This window comes from Caretta caretta, chromosome 6 (assembly GCF_965140235.1).
Source record: "Caretta caretta isolate rCarCar2 chromosome 6, rCarCar1.hap1, whole genome shotgun sequence".
Lineage (NCBI taxonomy): Eukaryota > Metazoa > Chordata > Testudines > Cheloniidae > Caretta > Caretta caretta.
The window spans coordinates 65,397,968-65,414,100 of NC_134211.1; the positions used below are offsets into that span (position 1 = coordinate 65,397,968).

At 40.3% G+C, this 16,133-nt stretch overlaps 1 protein-coding gene across 5 annotated transcripts in view; it reads left to right on the forward strand.

The window, feature by feature from the left end:
• The window catches only part of SIPA1L1 (signal induced proliferation associated 1 like 1), a 389,217-nt gene that overhangs the window by 351,849 nt on the left and 21,235 nt on the right, over window positions 1–16,133 (forward strand). For 4 of the 5 annotated variants that reach the window (XM_048852811.2, XM_048852810.2, XM_048852814.2 and 1 more), the window contains 5 exons: window positions 951–1,100; window positions 4,518–4,571; window positions 7,311–7,435; window positions 13,944–14,062; window positions 15,394–15,839. In XM_048852811.2, the coding sequence (XP_048708768.1) occupies window positions 951–1,100; window positions 4,518–4,571; window positions 7,311–7,435; window positions 13,944–14,062; window positions 15,394–15,839 (894 nt within the window). The remainder of the gene's footprint in view (window positions 1–950; window positions 1,101–4,517; window positions 4,572–7,310; window positions 7,436–13,943; window positions 14,063–15,393; window positions 15,840–16,133) is intronic. The other variant, XM_048852815.2, reaches the window with a different exon arrangement.

The window sequence follows — 16,133 nt, forward strand, 5'->3', positions numbered from 1 at the left end:
GACTGAAAGGTCTTAAGCTTCAACATGTTGCACTTTTTTGCAGTTACAATTTGTTAAGCAATTTGTTTAAAATATAATTTGTTGACTGAGGGCCTGATCCAAAGTCATTTTAAGTCACTGGAAAGATTCGCATTGACTTCAGTCACAAGTAGAGCAAAAATATGTAGAATCATTAAAACAGTATAGGCTCTGCTTGATGCGTTGGAGGCAGAATGCACAGGAACCAAAAGATGACCCAAAACCTCAATTGCAGGACAGATACCCTTGCTGGACAAAGTAAGGATACCCCTGTTCAACTTTTTGTCCAGACGTGAATGTTGGAACGTTAACCATTTATGATATACTGTTGCTGTATTGTTAGGAGGTAGGTCCATGTGACACAAGTATGTAGTTACCAGCAAAGTTATAAGGTGTTAGCCAAACAATTCTGTGTATTTAGGAATGATGAACATCCCCATTTTTCATTTATAAATAACGTTAACCAAGTCTACAATCCTAGTATTTTAATTAACAAAACAACGGTAGCAAAGAGACAAGCTTTATATGCTTAAAGAGTTGGTATTTGTAAGTACTGCATTTTGTTAAAATTCCACACAAAAGCTTGTTCTGAAATGTAAAAATAAGTCAGTTATATGGTATGTGGATGAAGTATGTTGTGTTTCAGTATTCCTGACTAGCAAACTACAAAAAGAATTCAACAAGTTTATTTCTGGCAGTCTTTGGAAACTGGCATGTTTTTCTAAAGTTGTTTTTCCAAGTCTGTTTTCCCACTATTCCCACAGGGAATAGAGTAATAAGGGAGAATATGTATGGCCCTCCAAATGGCTTCAATTTTACTATCTCCATGAAGCCATGCTTACTGCTGATGTGGCAATTTGTGCATATTGCCCATTATGCCCTGCACTGTGATTTATTGACTTTAACTGGGTTTGTTTGTTTGCTTTCAACAGGTTGTCTCCTGGTTCTGATGTCTATGTCACAGTTTCATCCATTGCCTTAGCAAGATCACAGCAGTGTCGCAACTCCCCCAGCAACCTATTGTCCTCGAGTGAGACTGGCTCTGGTGGGGGAACCTACAGACAAAAATCTATGCCAGAAGGGTAGGCACCAGGTTTTTTTTTTTTTAGGTGCTTTTTGGTTGAGGTTTCCCTCTTCCGTTTGGTGGCTAGAGTTATAAAATATATATGAGCTGTGCTTACTCTGCTGGTTTACAAACTATTCTTTACATGCAGTTTCTAGAACAGTTTTTCTTTCCTTGCCTCGCTTTTGAAAAAAAAGTGAGGTTGAAGAGTCCTCTCACTTTTTCTCTCTCTGACAATACTCAGGCTAACATCTGCAGAGTCCTTGAAGTATTTGAGTCTTCATTAAATACATCGGTTTCATGTTGCAAACTTCTTCACTTCACCTCACAGCTTCCGCTTCTTAAATGGTATCAATAATGCACAATACTCAGACTGAATTCTTAGGCTTTTGACTTTGCAGCCTGCACTGCTTTTGCAAGCAAGAAAGTGATACATTCATCTAAGATTTGTATAGTTTAGACATAAGGGTATCAAGTGACTTATAGGGACTGTTCAAAATATCATTTATTTCACATATTAAAAGCTTCTCTGATTTCTGCCTGTCTCCTCCAACTTTATTGAAATCATGAAACTCCTTGGAATGACCCACTATTCACATTTTGGGAAAACTCATGGAGGAAGAAATTAAATATGTATCCTTTTCAGAGAACACTGAAAAGAAAAAATGAAGCAAACATTTTTAAGTAGGGAAAGAAAAATAATTGGCAACCATAGAACTAAATGCCTAAGAATACCCCTTACACAGAAGAGGAAGGGAGAAAAACGGCTTAATAGTTCACACTGTGAAGCTTCTCTCTGGAGTCTCCTTAGGTAGTTTGACGGTCAGTGTGTAATCCTCTCCATGTTGGTGCTTATAAAGTTGAAATCTCTGCTCCTGTATTGCAAAAATGGTAGTAGTGATGTAAATTCCATTGTCTGAAACTACCTAGCTGGACACTAGTATAACACCCTGTCCTATGCATGTTAGGAAAGTCTGCAGACAGGAGCCTCTGTCCTGTGCAGCATGGAAGCATGGGGTTTAGCAAGGTGTCAAGTGCTTTCTCTTGCTCAGAGCTCCCGAGGTGCCTTTGAGGTGGTCTTGCTCCAGCACAGATTAGGAAGTTTGCAGGAAAGATACCTTCCGCTGCAAATGTTAGGTGCTGTGTGCCTTCCCCTGTTGCAGAGCAGGTTCCCTCCTGCACACCAACACAAAGGCCCAGATTCAGAAAAGCATCCCTATTCAGGACAGATTAAGTACTGTTCTGAATAAGGATTGATTTATGCATGTGCCTAAGTGTTGTCCCAAATCATCCCAAAGTGCACAGGAGTCCTTCCTTAGCCCATTTCACTGTACAAGTTAGTCATGCACACACCTATAGTGGATCCTTCCTTCTTTGCTGAGCATTTTACAAGTTCAGAAAACAAAACCACACTTGCATACTAAATTCACTGTTTTAAAAGATTAATAATTCTGTCAAATCAAACCAGTTATTCCAGTTCATTGGAATAATAAAAGGCACAATGATAACGAGAAGTGGCACTGATCCTCAAAACAGCCAATTTCTTTGGCAAATTTATCTTTAAGGGCACGTTGACGTGGCTGTAGAAACTTTAGAAAAACTAGCAAGATTTTTTTTTTTATGATGGGAAAAATACCATGCTGCTCTGTCTCCTCCCCATTGTTCTCATGCTCGTAAATGGCTGAACCATACTTGCTAAAGCTGTCCAAAAATTCACCTCTCGGTATAAAGACAAACCGTGACAAATTTCAGCCTGAAAGATGAAAGTTTCAGAATACGAGTAATTGAAAATAGAGAGTAGGATGGAAACTTTATCCAACAATTTTTATTGTAACAGTAACTGGTGATCCTACTATATTATTGGTCCTGATCATTCACCCATTAAAAACAATGGCAAAAGCCTCATTCTTCACTTCAGCAGTATCCAGATGGGGCTTGCTGTATATATTATAGATGTGTTTCATGTGCACTTATGTTTGTATTGTATGGTTTTTATGTATATGTATGAATGTTAATAGAATGTAAAAAAGGAGTATAAAACAATGAATGAATGTTTTTCTTTTTCTGGCTGTATGAAATAAACTATTTTCCTGTGTTCCTTTGGGAAATAAAGATGCATTTCTGCTGTTTTCATGAGGCCTGTAACAACTTTTATAATGTAAGTGGCATAAAAGATACCACTACAACCAGCACTAATTATTTCCTAGTTTAATTAGTAAGTTTTAAATGGCCTAGTTAATAAAAATAAAGAAAGAAACAAGTTTCTTGCATCTTAATTAGTAGGGGAATTATTAGACCTCACCAAGATTAACCAACAGTATTTTCATGGATCTCTGATGTCCTCTTTGATAAAAATACACCATAAAGTAAGCAAAGTATATTACATTGCACTTGATGATGAATATTGATATCAAGGATGTTAATTAGGAGAACATTATGTGAAGAATAAAATACTGATGCTGCACAATTTGATAAATGGATGTTTAGATCTTGAACTTCTCTTTTAAATACTAATTTCTAATTACTCCTTTTTTATATTTGGTAGTATGGACAGATTTTACCAATGTTTCAATAGTCACTTAGCTAATGTTTAGGGAAGTGAGCAGTTTGTTAAAAAAATATAAAACTCTAATGTAGTTTGTTAATATAGTAATACTTGTTCGAAAGTCTTTCACAATGTTTTAATTTAGACAGTTCCCATTATCTCTTGGATTACGAGGTTAAATTCTGTATATCCCTTAAAGTTTATGGGATGTTGGAGGGATATTATAGGACAGAATGGAGACCTCCACACAGCATGACCTTGCACCTATGGTGCGTGTGAGGTCACCCTGTGCTGAGGATGCCATTTTGCATGCAAGTGTACAGTTGCATACCTCACTAAATATATGATGGCACGCCACTGGTTGGCAGGTTTCCATTTCAGTATTAGGTCACCTGGGAGGCCTATGTTTGGCAGGGCGGGATGTGTTTATTTTCATTTCAACTGTTACGTTAAGTAGTTGGAACTGGGGAAATTCCATGATGTGAACTGTTGTGAAGTGTACGAAGCTTATCTGCTGTTGCTGTTCATCTGTTTTAATGGTGGTTTTGTGTGGTTTTGTTTTTATTTTTTTATTTTAAATTCTGGATATGTTCATGAAATCCTTCAAGTAATGATCTAACCCTGAGTAGAAGATCTGAATCTAATATTTAAACTGCAGTATTAAAATCATACAGCATGTTACATTTATAGATATTGATGGATAAAGGAGGATCCTGTGTATTCCACAATTGTTTAGCAGTGGAATTTGCCAGAATCCATCCTTTGCCTGTGTTTCAGAATCTAGGCTTTCATTTAAATAAAAAAGGGTTTTAGTTCTCTTGGCTGCTAATAGAACCCTATAAATATGTGCGGAGTGTAAAATTATTACCTTGTGTCTCCTTGAATCTGCAGACAACCTGAAACGATAGTTCGGAGATGGGAGTTGCTCCAGTACCTCTCAGAACAGTATCCCTTTATTCATTTCGAAATATAATACACATTTCAATGTCAAATTAACTGTTTCACAGCTGATCATTTTAACATCCCATTAATGGATTCATCACACAAACTTTAACTATCTTCCACACCTCACATCTTTCCAGATGCTAAAAGCCCCAACTGTCCACTCTTAACTGCCAAAATCATTTGCTTCTGTGTTAGTTATGCATTTTCAGTACATTATCCTGCAGCATATTTGAAAATGAAAAATTTTGGGGCAGCATGAAAAAAATTTAATGTCATCTTAAATAAGATGGGGGAGATACTATGACTATTTTTCATTTTCATTTATAATTAAATGAAACTTCAATTTTTGTGTGTGATTTTCCTGAAGTTGTTACAGAATCTCCAATCTGCTCCACTGGAGTATCTTTGAATACGTAGGGTCTTGCCCCAGAATTTAGGTCAAGGTTGCTATGGTCCTTGACTACAATTGAATTTAAGTGGGGAAACATAGTCACCTGTCTCTATTAATTTTTAAGATCTCTTTACTCCTCTCCTCGCTATCTACTTTCCTTGCAGCTACTATGCAGATTAGTACCACATCCTGAATGCCTGGCCTTTTGTAAATGACCTCTTCTTTCTGTATATGCACCTTCTTGATATGCTTTTGAGTTGTTTTTTGCTGTGGATTTCTGCTTGTCAGATACTTGCTTATTGAGCAGACGTATACAAGTATCACACCACAGTTTGAATACATTGTATTCAGTGTCTTAATGAATTTGATTGACAGATCTCATCATGATATGACTTTCAATCAGGCCTGTGCTCTTTAGTCAGTCACAGTATGTCAACGCTCCAGTAAAACACCTGCAACTGGCCTGTCTCAGCTGACTCGGGCTCAGGGGGCTTAGGCTGCAGAGCTATAAAATTGCAGTGTGGCTATTCCAACTTGGGCTGGAGCCTGGGCTCTGGGAATCTGCAGCCTGAGTCCAAACATCTACAGTCCAGTTTTATAGCTTTTCAGCCTGCACCCCACGAGTCTGAGCCAGCTGACATAGGCCAGCTGTGGGTGTTTATTGCAGTGTAGACATTCCCTTAGGCACTTTTGAAAATCCCACCCAAAAATGTGTGTGTAAATTAAGGAAAAACAATGGCTTCAGATATTCATCTATCTCAGCCAAAGCTGATCCATTATCTCAAAGCCACAAGTTTAAAACTAACCCAAATCAGTCATTCACCATAAATTGTCAGGTAATGGCTATGCCATGGCCCATGTGGAATGCATTGGTGCTTTCAATCTAGTTATTAATGGACAAATGCCCACATCCCAAAAATCACTACTACTGTTGACACATAGTGATATGATGGTCACCTCAGCAGATAAGCCAAGGATATAATAGTCTATGAAGTCTGTAAAACCTCACAGCCCACTTTAATGGCAGTGTAGGGAAATTCATGCGGTCACTCCCCATGTTGTGTTTGTGTGGCTAGATAGCACTTCATGGTCTAGGACTGTTGATTCAGCACCTTTTAAATACTTAATTTTTCAAAAGAGTCTAAGTGAGTTGGGGCCACAGTTCCACTAATTTTCAGTAAAACTTGTAATCTTTAAATCACACCTTTATTGAATGAAATCAGCCTTTAAAAAGTTCTGCTTTGATATGAAATTGGTGCTTCAATAAAAAAGAATTCTAATTCAGCCTTTGGAGGTTTCATTAGCCCATCGGATTTCCTCATGACTGGTCATGTGACAAACCGGTCATGTGACAAACCAGTCATGTGTTGGACCAACTTCTGTTGGTGGAAGGTATAAGCTTTCAAGCTGCACAGAGATCTTCCTCAGCTCTGTGTACCTTCTACCGATAGAACTTGGTGCAGTAAAAGCTATTACCTCCCCAACCTTGTCTCTCTCATATCCTGGGACCAACATGGCTACAGCAACACTGAACACAATCATTGTTAAACAACGGATTGCCCCCCCTAATTTTTCACGCATTTTTGGCTGAAGAATTAAAAATCTCATGTTGATGCCTATTGGTATGGGAAATTGCAAAAAACAAATTCAATTATGATATAAACATTCAACTTTTTCCCAGGTGCCACTTGTTTGTGACAAATAGTTCTCTCATAACCAGTGCTTAATTTGTAATGAAAAAAGTGCTGGGGCTCAAGCAATTTTTTACATTCATAACTGATGCAGCAAGCCCAGAGGTGCCGGGGCTATAAACTGCCAAGCCTAGAGGTGCCAGGGCTTAGCCTTGGCAAGACCTGGCACAAAGTAAGCACTGCTCAAAACTCAATGCTAGTCAACTGAAAAAGGTAAACCTACTGTTTTACATTAGTAAAAACAACTAACACTTTTTGAACCTTCCAGAATACATCTTGCAACAAAATAATTTCGCATATTTTAAGAACAAAAAAAGTTCATCTGATTTAGCATGCTGACTGGTGATTTAGTACATCGTTAGGACCCATTTTTGGTTAAATAATTTTTTTAACTGAAACCAGCAGTTCTTGAACAGAGGTGCTCAGTAAATTAATGGTTTAATATATATACTGTGTATTTTATAAATAAGAGGTGGTAAGTGACCCCCAATAACTGAAAGGAAAAGTATTATAAATCCCACAAGCAGCTATGTTTCTGGATTTCTGGGTCAAGTTACTTGATATCATAACCGTTTTTCTGTAAGTGCTATTTTTCTACATGGGATTTAAGCATAATTAAAACTGTTGTCTACCTTTGTTTTGGGGACACTACAACAGGTTCGGAATGAGTCGTAGATCCCCTGCCTCTATTGACAGGCAGAACACGCAGACAGATACTGGTAGCAGCGGCAAATCCACACCAAGCTGGCAGAGGAGTGAGGATAGTATTGCTGACCAGATGGGTAGGTAATTAAGTTCTGCAGTAAGCAAATGGTGTTAACCACAAGGTGACTTTGGTAATATATTTCTCCATGCAGTGGGAGAAGCTTCTAAACCACTGTATTTTCTCTTTGTGAATGTTACTCTCATTAATTAGAATGAATTATTAGATTTTAGATATACTTCCATCTGTGTCTTTGAGACCTCTGAGTATCACCTGAGGAAGGACAGAAGTTATTCTGAGGCTAAACTTTCCATAATTCTCCCACTCTCTGGAACACCCTGTCCTTAAGAAGTGGTTGGATAGACATGGTTATTAGTTTGTCTTGTTGTTGAAGGCTTGTTTGACCTCACCTACTCTCCCCAGTGGTTTGGCTTAGTTTAATTTTCGCTTAGTTTATCTTAAGTGTTTGTAATGTTCCCTTTCAAATGGTGCTATATAAATGCAAATTGATTGATCATTGAAGCTATAAAAATCCCATGTGCAAAATGGAAAAAATGCAATTTAAGTTTAAATAGTGAAATAAATCTTTAGCTTGATTAGAATTGCCTTCCACCACTGTATACATTTTCTTTGCATTTTGCAATTAAGTTGTCAGCTGAAGAAATATATTAACTACATAAAACAGCTGGGTACTGAAGATTTGCATTGTTAAGCCCTCATTTGGAGTATCAGTACATAGACCTTTTCCTTCTTTATATATCGCTGTTGTGCACTAAGATGACATCTTGACACCAGTTGATACCAATGAGAGTCTGACACTGATACAAGTTTTGCACTACAATAGCCAACCAGTTGCATTGTTGCAATATGACTAGTTTGGTCAAGGTTGCTATTTTTTTAAATTCCTCTGTTATAGGTTAGTAGGAGTTCAGGACATTTTAGGACCAGGGAATTGAAGCTATTCTTGGAAGTCCATATCTTTCCCAATCTTGTCTGCACATCAGACCTTCTTACTGCATTGTAGTTCACTATTATTCCTATATAAATGTGCTAGTCTTGAACACGGAATAAAGGATCCAGTGAATGCAGCAGACATTTGGGAAGTGCAATGTGATTCTCAGGTTCTGAACACATACTTTGTTCGAGTAACTTCAGAGCCTCAGTGAGCTGTGCCTTATTATTGAAGACATCTGTCATCCCCTCCTCCTTTCTCCTTTTAACATGGAAAACCTGTGATTATACTCATCTGTTATTCTCATTTTGACAGAATGATTTTCAATTGCATATGTTTTCATATTGTTGTGATGGTAACCACACATGTAAAACTGATCTCTTGTTCAGCATTACTTCTGCAGCTTCTCTGCTGTGTATTGGTGCTGGCATTGGATAGAGCTGCCAGCAAGTTCTGCTGTGGAATGTTAGATACTACAGTATTGGCTTAAAGAAAGTGAAAGGAGCTGTAAAAATTGTGTTTCTGGTGGGAAAGGTGGTTCCAAGATTCATCAAAAGCAAACAAAGAGGATACAGGGCTATAATCTCAGTATCTCTCTTGGGTAGTGTCCTGCATTCAGACAGTTCTGACTGTAAGCTGCCTCTCTGTCTAGAAGCTGTAATGCCAGTTCTGATAAGTCTATGTAGCAGTTTGGTTCACCACAAAATAAGTAGAATTCTTTAGCTTTAAGAAGGCAGTATTAGGGTTTGTAAATAGGTAGGACATAAGGCATGGTAGATTCACACAAAGCTGTGTCTGCTTCACCCTAGACTTTAAAGAATTTTTGTCCATTGCACCTAATCACCATTTTGTCACTTTTACCAGAAGAGGACTCATTAGGGCTAGAATGATGATAATGCTCTAGATAAAGGTTGAGAGAGAGTAGCTATATTGAGGAGGTTTGGATAGCTCTCATCTGTACTTTGCCCAGTTTCAACTGGTTGACCAAGCTTGCAAACGCCTTATGCTACACTTGATGCAATTACTGTTTGTCTGTGGGTAGGAAGGTAACATGATAACTTCTGAATGCTGCATTCAATCAATTCCAAATTTTCTGGGAATGTTCTAGCCATCAGTAACCAAAACACTATTGATTTGGGGGAAAATTAGTGGTGGCAGAGTTTGGGGACCATGGTATGTGGGGAAGAGGGAAAACAGCCCCTGGCATGGGGAGAAGGTGGGAATGAGGGACAGGTAGGGCCTCTGGCATAGGAGGAAGGGGGTATGATGAACATGGAAAGAAGTGGGAATGGGGATGCAACCTAGTATAGGGGGAAGGGTAAATGGGGAGCAGACAGACTCGCCTTCAGGGAGAAGAGATGAAGGGAATGGGGGCAAACACAGAGCCACTGCCATGGGGGAGAATAGGGGACCCTGAAATGGAGGCAGGGAGGAAGGGGGGCACATAGAACCCCTGGTGGACGAAAAGGTTGAAAGAACCTAGTATGGGGGAAGGAGGAGACACAGCTGTGCGGGAAGGGCAGTACACAGAGCCCTTGGAATGGGGTAAGTGGGAAATGGGGAGCGCACACAGCCGTGGGGAAAATGGAGCCTGTGGGGGAAGTGGGAACAGGGGTGCACACAAGAGTTGCGAGCATGGTGGGGGAGAATTGGGAACCTTGGTATGGGAGGAGAGATAATGGGCGGGCCACACAAAACCGTTGGCAGCAGGGGAGAATGGGTGACATTTCAAGGGAATCCCTGAGACAGTGCGGGATAGGAGGGTGGAATGTAGGGAGCTCGTGAGGAGGGATTCAAGGAGCCCCTGGGAAGTGCGATAAACTCAGCCTAGATTCATAGATACTAAGGTCAGAAGGGACCATTATGATAATCTAGTCTGACCTGCACAACGCAGGCCACAGAATTTCACCCACCCTCATCTGCGAAAAACCTCTCACCTATGTCTGAGCTATGGAAGTCCTCAAATCGTGGTTTAAAGACTTCAAGGAGCAGAGAATCCTCCAGCAAGTGACCCGTGCCCCATGCTACAGAGGAAGGCGAAAAACCTCCAGGGCCTCTTCCAATCTGCCCTGGAGGAAAATTCCTTCCTGACCCCAAATATGGCCTACAAAAACTATGAAGTGTGTGACCCTCTAGTACTCTAAGTTCCTTGGTTTTTGTAAGCACAATTTTCTCTTAAATGTTGCATTTTAAGAATGCAGAGTATTCAGTATCTCTAGAAGGTCCATGTGAAGAACTGTCACCAAGACCCATCCACTTTTAGCTCTTTGAAAGCAAATATATACTGCTGGGGAACTTTCCATGCAAGACCTCTATATTCTATAGCGACCTCTCAGAAAAGAATTAACTGCTTTTTTTATTCAAACACCTCCTTATCCACTTACCTTAAATTGATATAAGGCACACTTAAACCAAGTACGAGTGTCCGCACAAGTTGATTGCCCACATTTAATTAATTCCATTTCTAAATTGTTTTAGTTATATTGGTACAACTTTCTCATGTAGAAGGCCAAATATATGCTGTTCCTTCACGTCATTGCAGAACTGTATTCCACTCAAGAGTGTATGCGCCCAATGCACTGAAGCCAGAAATTTTGCTTACCAGTCCCTGTTGGGGCAGCACTTGCGCCCTCATAGCCTCTTCCATGCCTATATCAGGGTGACACTATTCTGACCCCGCTCAGTTCCTTCTCACTGCCCGTGGCTTGAGTTCGAGCCTGCCATGTGGATTTTACCTGTCAGTTTCTGACAACGACAGTGTGATTGTCTGTAAATTGTTAATTAGCAGTACCCTTGTAGTCAGTTTAGGAAGTAGTTCTGTTTATAGTGTTATATGGTGGTATGCCCTCACCAGATTTAAGCTCCATCCTTTTTGTGGGGTGGCATTTCCAAATAACAATCCCCATACATGTTGTTTGTTGTGTTTTAGGAGAGAGAGACAATAAAGAGTGCTCCATTTGCTATTCCTTTAAGAAAAGCACTCAAGTTGCCTTGGACTTGTGTTTAAAACAGCACCTCCTGGAAGAAGCCATGAAGCCAGATTTAGCCCTGGGGCCCTCCGCAGATCACCAGGGCCATCAGTCTTCAGAGCTGGTGTGGACCCTGGATAGGCCACCAGATTCAGACTCTCTTCTCAGAGAAAAAGGGACCAGTCCCCTTCCTCTGCTCCCCTGAGGAAGAGAACTCATAAAACTAATCAGAGCCACTCCCAGGCTCAGAGACTCTTCCTCCTCTTCTAAGAGGAATGTGGCATACTGCCATGTCTCAGTGAAGAGGGCTTCTTGGCTGCAGAACTCAGGCATTGCTGTGTACATAAAAAAGAGCATAGAAGACATACTATGTGATGGACAGTCTTTGTTTTCTGAAAAGACACATGAGAAGTTACATTTTTTTAAGAATTCCAGGCTATGTTACGGTTTCTCTCAGGTATCCTCAAGCTGAAGTTGGACCATGCCACATTGATTCTTATTGCACCACGTTGGCCAAGACAGTGTTCGTTCTTTGACCTAAGTCTGTCTGTTCAAACTCCCAGATCTCGTGTTTATCTTCCCAACCTAGTGACTCAGCACCCTGGCCAGGTTGCACATCTGGCACTGAGCAGTGTTGCACTTCACAGCGTGGATGGCTAGGTGAGAATTAAGATCAATGTTCAGAAGCAGTTAGGAGAGTTCTAATCACCTACTAGTACTACCTGTTTGGCCAAGTGAAAACATTTTTCGGTTTTGTCAATAAGAGAATGTTAACTTGTGTTCAGGAGATTTGGATTACTTATTTCATTTGAAGTCCTCAGATCTGGCTCTTATCTTGTTGAGGGACCACTTGGCAATGCTCTTGGCATTCCATCTTCCAATCCAAGGGAGATCAGTTTTCTCAAACTTCATGGTAGTGAGATTTCTGAAAGGCATTGTCCACCTGTTTCCACATGTTAAGGAAACAGTCCCATTGTGGGACCTCTGTACTGTACTGGCTGCCCTCATGGGTCCTCCATTTGGGTTAGTAGCATCATGCTTCTTGTCTCTATATCTTCTGCAAAAAGAGTAAGCAAACTGCAAGCCCTTACGGCATGGCCTCTATATACACAGTACTTCAAAGACAAAGTGTCCTTGAGGCCACATCCAAAGTTTTTGTCCAAAATAGTTTTGCAGTTTCACCTTAACCACGCTATTTACTTACCTGTATTCTTTCCTAAGACACACTCGAATGCAGATGAACAGCAGCTTCATACGTTAGATATGAGATGGTGCCTGACATTCTGTCTGGAAAGAATTAAATCATTTTATTCATTACCACCTCAGCTCTTTGTCTCTTATGTGGATCAGATGAAAGGTCGGCCAGTATCTGTGCAGACAATTTCTAGATTGATAACTTCCTGCATTACCATAGCTTATGGAGTAGCTCAGACCACACCCCTACAGTCTTTACGGGCTCATTCAACAAGGGCTCAAGCCTCGTCGATTGCATTTTTCAGTGATATTTCAATCTTGGACATTTGCAGAGCTGCTGCATGGTTTTCTGTACATTCTTTTGCCAAACCTTATGTGATTACCACAGCATCTAGGTCAGATGGGAAAGGAAGTCAGTTGGGAAGGCAGTTCTGCAGTCATTTAAGACTCCAAGCCCTATCTCCTACCAGTATTGTTTGAGAATCATCGCAGTGGAATACATGTCTGCAACCAGTTGGGGGAAAAAATGGTTACTTACCTGTACTATAACTTGTTCTTCAAGATGGGGTGCAGATACGTATTCCATGACCCATCCTTTGTCCTAGTCTTGGATTCTGGTGCAAAGGAACTGAGGGTGGTTGGGGCAGTGCTGCCCTTATTTAGCCATGGGAGGGGCTATGAGGACCAGAGGGCATGAACATTGCCCTGAAGGGTACTACTAAGCAAAGTTCTCTTGCTTCGATGGGCTGAGCACAGGTGCACCTGAGTGGAACACACATCTGCACCCACATCTCAAAAAACAAGTTACGCTACAGGTCAGTAACTGGATTTTCATGGAGTACAGTCAAAACCATTGAGTGGCATGGAAATAGTATGCCAGATGATATTGCTATTTAGGACTAGACAATAGATTCTTTTAAAAATATCTGTTTGTTTTCAATGGTTTGATGAGAAATACTTGGGGTACTTCTATAAGATATGGTTGAAGTTCAAAGGGGAAATAAATGTGTATAGTTAAGTGATCACTGTAACTTGTCTGTTCTGCCTTGCTGACAGTACAACTAAACAGGGATGGACCTCAAGCTTTCTAATTTATTCTCCTCTGGCCATGTGAACAAAGAGACATTCATTTTTACGATACGCCAGCACCTGGTTTAATATCCTAGCCCCATCCTCCTGGACACTTGAGGCACAGTCCTCACCTGATGTAAATATTCATGGCTCCATTGACTTCAGTGGAGCTGTACTGATTTACTACAGGTGTGGATTTGGCACTTGTTTTACAAGCGGTTTGTATACCATACATTCTGTATTTTGAAATAAATTTATGACTGTCTGTCCAAAGGTTTTGGTTAATGACAGCAGTGGGGAAAATCAAACTGTAACATCAGATTTCAAGTTTTCTTAATTTGTCTCACATGCCCCTACAGTGCATATACTGTGTAAGTGCAATGTTGCTTGCTGTGTTGCAGAACCCACATGCCATCTCCCAGCTGTATCAAAAGTACTGCCATCCTTCAGAGACAGTCCCAGTGGAAGACTGATGAGGCAGGATCCTGTCGTTCATTTGTCTCCAAATAAGCAGGGTCATGTAAGTTAACTTATTAAAAATTATTTTTAAATGTTTGACTCTGTTTCTGCCCAAAAGGTCTGGGTGCCGTTCAAAGGCAAAGTATCTTTCAAAAACATAGTTATAAAATCAGCAAAAAACCATACTTCTCTGTTAGCATATAGAGGAGTCAGCAAAGCAGATCTGCTGCCTTTTCAGTATTCCAGAAGCTAAGCACGGCTCTAATAGCAAATTTCTTAACAGAAATATTTTACTGCCAATTGAACAGTAGGTTTTTGGTCTGGTGCCTGGTGATAAGTGGAGTATTTGTGGGAACTCTGATTATTCCCAAAGGAAGTATCCTTTGTAAATCCCCATAGCTAGTCCCAGGCCACAGATGCAAGACTTGGGCAATTTACCAAAAATGCTTCATATGGCAGTGTTTAGAAGCTTGGCGCAGCAGTCCATACACATACGTTGAAATATAAATATAAATAGCATTTCTCTTGCCTCTACACTTGTTTTTGTTTTCATTTTTCTTTCTTTAGCTAGTCTCTCTCATTTATTTCCTTTAAATGTGATCATAACTTTTTCCTTAGTTGGAAAGGTTCTTCCATAATAGCTGCTGGAGTCCTGCCTGAAGGAGTTTTTCTTACCTTTATATACATGTTCAATCACTGAATAGAAAACTACATCCTTCTGACCCTGTAGAACTGGGTAGGAACACCCTTTGGAGCTTGTCATACATACATCTGTTTGTGAAGCATGCAGCATTCCCAGTAATTCATTTCAGTGTTTATTTGCAAAGGAGATTGCTGCTGAGGAAGCAGTGAGCTTCTAGTAAAGGGGGATCTGAGTAGCCAGAGATGCCCATTCTGTCCTTTCTCAAACTTTTGGGTAAGTAATCAGATTATTGAAATAACACATGCTTCAGTTGTGGATTGATGGATTCTCGTGTTCTAACCACCTTAAAATTAGCATCTGTGCTGTCTTTAATTATAAGCACTGTTGAAGAATTGGGCACTTTTCTATGGTTATGCAGTTGCGATTGAATATCACAAGTTTAAACGTGAATGGTCATTTTTACTTGTGAGCAGGCTTAGTACAGGTGACTAAATTTTAAAGTAAATGGTGTAAAAATATTGTGGGGCAAATTAGACTTCCTCTGATAAATTAAGGCATGACCGCCCAAAGTCATACCAAGCTTTTAAAATGGGCATTAAACTTATGGCCTGAGTTATGTCTGCGAATTTTAGACTTTCTAAGTCCCCTCAGACATGTGTAAAAGTAGAGCTTCCGTAGTGCAGTTGTGCCTTCTTTGTCTTGTCTTCTTTGTGATCATTCTGAATTAAAGTCATGAACATTTTTTGTAGTCTGACAGCCACTACTCCAGCCACTCCAGCAGCAATACTCTCTCCAGCAATGCCTCCAGTGCCCATAGTGATGAGAAATGGTATGACAGTGGCGACCGCACTGAGTCAGAGCTGAACAGCTACAACTACCTTCAAGGGACTTCAGCTGATAGTGGCATAGATACCACCTCCTATGGCCCCAGCCATGGCAGCACAGCTTCTCTGGGAACCTCAGCAACGTCTCCTCGATCAGGGCTTGCAAAGGAGAAAGTGACACCACTGTGGCATAGTTCCAGTGAAGTAGTCTCCATCGCAGACAGGACTTTAGAAAAAGAAAGCCATGTTGTAGATCGGAAGACGGAGTCTTCACTAAGCCTGGATATTCACACCAAGAGTCAACCAGCTTCCAATCCTTTAACAAGAGAGAACAGTGCTTATAGTCTTAGTGATGCCGTTTCCCACACAAGGTAATTTTCTCTCAAGTCATGACTGATGCCCCTTCCACCTTCACTTTCTCTCTCTTTAACATATCGGAGATGAGAAGTGAGTGTTAAGGGAAAATTGTGTGCCTGTTTTGGCTAACCCAGAGGTTTGAAAGATCCCACTGTGTAAGGTGTTTGACAGTGGACACTGCATGTGGTATTTGTATCTCCCACTGGTGGGTCCAGTCAGTCTAAGGAGTGTGTGAATATTTGTGATAGCAGGAACATGCTCCACTCTACCACTGTTACACATGATGTAAGATTTTAGTATGATAGGTG